The 5,272-nt window shown below is 36.9% G+C and overlaps 1 protein-coding gene across 4 annotated transcripts in view; it reads left to right on the plus strand.

Annotated features, from left to right (window-relative positions):
- Positions 1 to 5,272, plus strand: part of LOC101845375 — a 24,815-nt gene that overhangs the window by 17,655 nt on the left and 1,888 nt on the right. For all 4 annotated transcript variants that reach the window (XM_005090397.3, XM_005090395.3, XM_005090394.3 and 1 more), the window contains exons 9-11: positions 946 to 1,026; positions 3,086 to 3,145; positions 4,239 to 4,271. In XM_005090397.3, the coding sequence (XP_005090454.1) occupies positions 946 to 1,026; positions 3,086 to 3,145; positions 4,239 to 4,271 (174 nt within the window). The remainder of the gene's footprint in view (positions 1 to 945; positions 1,027 to 3,085; positions 3,146 to 4,238; positions 4,272 to 5,272) is intronic.

Consider the following 5,272-nt stretch of genomic DNA (forward strand, 5'->3'; position numbering starts at 1 on the left):
TTATTATTATTATTATTATCGGACACACACACTTCAGACATGTCACATAGCAGTATAATATGCATGTACTTAGATTTATATGGTATACATAAATTATAGACGTACTATGCTTTTATACGACTTTAAGATTAAGTGATTTGTTTTAAAAATTGGAGTATTGCAATGTGGGTATTTTGACTGTTTATATACAAAGTGTATTTTAAATTGTTCTCAGGCAGTGTTTAATTTAAACATTGTGCAAGGGTTCATGTCGTTGGAATTTACACGATTTTTTTTTTTTTGGTTTATTATTATTATTATCATTATTAGTGTTAGCTGAAACTGAACCGTCTGGCGAGACAATGACACGAACAGTTAGAGAAAGAAAGAAAACTGGAAATAAATTCAAATCATCCGAAAATGCGAACAGATCAACTACCTACCACTTTCTGATCATACACCGACGAGTGATTGGGGAAAAGTCACAGTTGGACTTTCTCTTTTCTGTCCATCTGATATTTCTATTTGTAATCCAACTGCTTTTCGGTGCAAAACGACCTTTGGTGTCCGTGTGTCTCTCTTTAATTAACCTCATTTCACCAGCTTTACTTGGCAGTCCACCAACAGTGGGTGCCCCTTGCGTACCACAGCCTTTCGGGCTTGAAGTATTTTTTTTCTCTTACTTGCCATGCCTCATTCCAAACTCTCTTTCATGCATTTCTGTTGACCTGGGGTTCGATGAAAGAGTTGGGGGGTCCATTTTCCAAATAACCTACCTTACGTCAAGTACGGCGTGAACCGCTTACGAAAAAAACAACAACAAACAAACAGATAAACAAAACAAAACAAGAAAATACGAACAAACCATTAAACGAACGAACAAACAAACAAACAAAAAAACGCACTGAACGACCACGGCATGTTGATGTCCTTATCCTTGAGCCACAACATTCATGTCTCCTCAAGGATTCACACCTCACATGTGTCCGTGGGAAGCTGACGTCACCGTGAGCGGGACTGTGCGCGGACACTGCACCTCCACCGCTGGTAAGAATCTGAGGTAGCATCAAGAAGTTACGGTGTAAATACGAGACGTTAACCGTTTTTTCTTTCAACTTCTAATACCCTCTATGACGAGACCGTTAGACTGACCAGAAAGATACAATCCAAATGTATGAGGTCAGGTGAATGTATCTATTTATCTTCTTTTACCTAATGTTTAGTACTCATTATGTGTAAAATTCATTCATTTGTACAATGGAGGTACTTCTTCCATGCTGTAACATGGCATTCGAATGTACTGTTAGTATGGATATATATATATATATATATTATATATATATATATTTACATATTATATATATATATATGTATATATATATATTACATTATATATATATATATATATATATATATATATATATATATATATATATATAAAATCATATAATATATTATAGGCATTCATATTTACAGAAAGAAATTAATTAAATGCAATTTTAATAGAACTTTTCCTAAATAAAGCGAACACTCTTTGAAGTCAAGATAAATACAAAGCGTTCTCTCAAACTCTCTTTTTAAGTTTCAGGGTAAGTCTAATTCTGTAGTTTATTTTTCTTGATGAACTGCATCCAGGCCTAATTTGACCGGATATATGGTAAGGTGTATGTTGAAAATGTGTGGTGATTTACCCTTTTAATTTTACTTAGATACTCAAAACATCGATTCATGGAGGTAAACCCTAGTTGAAAAAGCCTTATGTGTGTGAAGCTGAGGCCTTATCTGGAGCACATAACGAATGCTCTTTGCGTTTTATTGTTACAATTTGTATACTCACCATGCCAAAGCCATGAAGAGGCAGATGTAAGAAAAGTAACTAGTCGTGTGTAATGTAAAACAGCTTATGTTTGTTTTTCTAAAAAAGAACTTCAGGCGTACAGAAGGACATGAGGACATGAAGTAATTAGACAGATGGATAGCATAGATGCATTCATACGTACATTGATAGATGGATGGAGAAAGGCAGAGACTGAGAGAGATAGACAGACAGTCGGACAGACAAACCCAGACACGCATGCACACAAACATATTATGCGCGAACACAAGCACTGAGGAGAGAAGGACGATACATTCATTTTGTGTGAAGACGGTATGGAAATGTAGGGGAGACAAATGCTTGTGAATCTCATTGCTCACTCATCGTAGGGCTTCTGTCCCCTGAATCAACATGTTGGACTCTAGTGCCGTTATTCAATACGGCAGTGATTAGTTTTAGGGGATCAAGCAGTTAAAAGAAAGTAATTTTTACTTCTTCGAGTGTTGGTGAACTATGGTTTGATAAGTAACATGAGGACCAAATGGTAGACTAAGTACGTTAAATTAACTTTTACCCCACAAACTCTTTTAAAATACCCACATAATTTTTAAAATTGGTGATCATGGCCTATAATACCTCGGTTAAAATAGCTTCCCCAGGGCCAAGCTTAAAATATGTGCAACTGTTTCTTAGTTCATTAGCTAAACAATTATCCAAAATACGGACCATGCGATTCGAACTAATTCTTGCAAGACGGTTGGCTTTTATATCTCCTGTCCCGATCTAAAACGTTGAAAGGTTGTTTTTTAACACATGTTGTTTTGGAGGGTGTTAACGTCTCAAAGGCCAATATGGAGCTGTTTTTTTATATGGTATGGATTTATTGCACAATTCAAAACTGTAAACGTATATCCGTAAAACCTAGGAGCATTAAGTCCATCTCCGATAATACAATAGGGGGAGAGCCTTGAAAAATCTCCAGACGGCTCAAGCTTGTCATCGTCCATGAAGGATTCGAATCTGGGATGTAGTAGTAGTAGTAATAGTAGTAGTAATAATAATAATAATAGTAGTAGTAGTAGTAGTAGTAGTAGTAGTAGTAGTAGTAGTAGTAGTAGTAGTAGTAGTAGTAGTAGTAGTAGTAGTAGTAGTAGTAGTAGTAGTAGTAGTAGAGTAGTAACTGGTGTTGTTGATCTTGCAGCATGACCTCCGTAACCGCAAAATTGAGACACTGAAAAGTATTGAATCAAATGAAGAAAACCACTTACATGATAAATCAATTTTCCACAGCTGAGGTCGCAAACCGTTTGACGGGTTGCTTCAAGTCTTCAGGAAAGAGGTATACGAAAGGTAACAATATTGATAATAACGTTCATTGTGTTTATTTATATTTATGCCCTATTGCAGGTTCTACGCTTTACAATGGTAAGTCAGCCAAGATTGAACTCCAAATTAATCAAGCCTCAACATTCATCTGTCCTCTACCCTTTTTACTCTTCCCCTTCCACTCAACCCCTCCCCCTCCCACATAATTGTTCAACCGACTTGTGAGTTCAAAACGAAAGATTGTGCCTCTCCGTCTAGGCCACAACTTGTACTTCTATCTCGTTGTGGCGTTTTTCTCTTTGCCTTTCAAGGTCACTGAAAAGAGACTTAACAAAAAATAAACGTATTTTTATGCATAACTCTAACTCTAAATCTATGTACAATATTAATATCATTGCAAGAATTGAAAAACAACCATACATTAAAGAGAATACCTTCTGTGTATGTAATCTTCCCTCAATTCTTTTGTTGATGATGTATAGCTGTATTCGCAGACGAGATGCCAGTCTCTCTCCGCTACTGCATATTTATTATCATACGTAATTGATCAGACCGAGATACTGGTGTGTTGTTATCTGAAGTTATCGATTTAATAAACACTCATGATATTGATTATCTCGAATACGGTTAATGACGCAGAAGAATGATTTGCACCATACGGATAATAAAATCAAGCTCTAGTCCAAAGCACATGGATGGCCCATTTACAGGTTCGACAGGTCGTTTAAAGTCGAAGTAGAAAGGAAATCTGTGACAAATAATGAATAATATTTCATCCGTTGTTCTGCCCGTCAGAGGTTTATGTGTGATTATGGGAGTTGCTTCTTCTTCTTTTTCTTCTTCTTCTTTCTGTGCTTGTTTCTCCCTCTATATATAATTTACTTCTATTTGTTTTAGTATTGAGATCAATTTATTGATCTGTTCTTAGCCGGATGCTTTCGTTATCGGGCTTATTCACAATGACCTTCAACTAACTGAATGTTTCCCCGTAAATAATAATACCATAAAAGAATGAGACCTAGTCGGTCTGACAGAACTATACTCTTATCCACCAACGTAACAGTAACAGATCAATAGAAAACGTATCATTATTGACTCTGTATTATATTCTCTACAGATTCCTACAAGTGCATATCATCGTGTGACACACGTAAGTATAAAACAACGGCCAACATCCTAAAAAAAAGAAATATTTCGCGGTTTATCCCTGGCTCTGTGAGGACGTACACCCTGGTCATTCGACAAAGCTTGAACTCTCTGTTTCGGAACACTTTTACTTTAGAAAAGAAGCATGCCTTCAATATTAAACATATTTTTTAAAAATTCTCTTTTCTTTCTCTGAAATTGAAACACGCAACAACGAGCATGCTGTGAAATACGCAAGTCTGTGCCCGTGATTCATGTATAATGGTTCGAAATGTTCAGTAACATGGCCTTTGGTCTACTGCTGTCCAGATACATTTTGTGTCCACTACATCTTTAAAGAGCAACAAATACATTCTATTGAGGTTCGATTCGGTAACCAGACTGTTGTGGGTGCCAACAAAAATCTCGTCCTCGCAAACTATAATGAGGAAACATCCTCTGACCTAATGCTTTCTGATTACACGTCGGATGCAGCTGTTGCCTACTGGAGCTGGTTTTTCTTTAGCTGTTTGTTTGAGGGAAGGATAATTAGGATTCAAGCTCAGGAACAAGTGGCGTTTGTTGGTATGTGAAGATGAAAGGGTGTGTGTGCTCACGTGAGTGTGTATGTATGTGTGTATGGATGCGGATGTATGTATATCTGTGTATGTATGTGCGCGCACGTGTGTGTGTGTGTGTGTTTGTGTGTGTGTTTGTATGTGTTTGTATGTGAGTGCGTGTATGTGTTCGCGTAAGTGCGTGTGTTTGTGTGCGTGTATACGTGTATGCGTATGCATATGCGTATGCGTTAGAGTATGTATGCGTATAATGACTTTTTTGTGTGGGCATGTGTATGGGGACGTGTTTGGGTTGAGAGAGTCTTCCGTCTGCCTGTGTATTCATGAGTTCATACTGTTGATACTTGTTCGTGTTCCTCGATAGTTTTTCGAGAATGGACAATGGTATAAGATCAATAACTTGCCAGTGATAAGCAATCGATATAATTATAATATATGTATTATACAT

Source organism: Aplysia californica, unplaced genomic scaffold, assembly GCF_000002075.1.
Source record: "Aplysia californica isolate F4 #8 unplaced genomic scaffold, AplCal3.0 scaffold00016, whole genome shotgun sequence".
NCBI lineage: Eukaryota > Metazoa > Mollusca > Gastropoda > Aplysiida > Aplysiidae > Aplysia > Aplysia californica.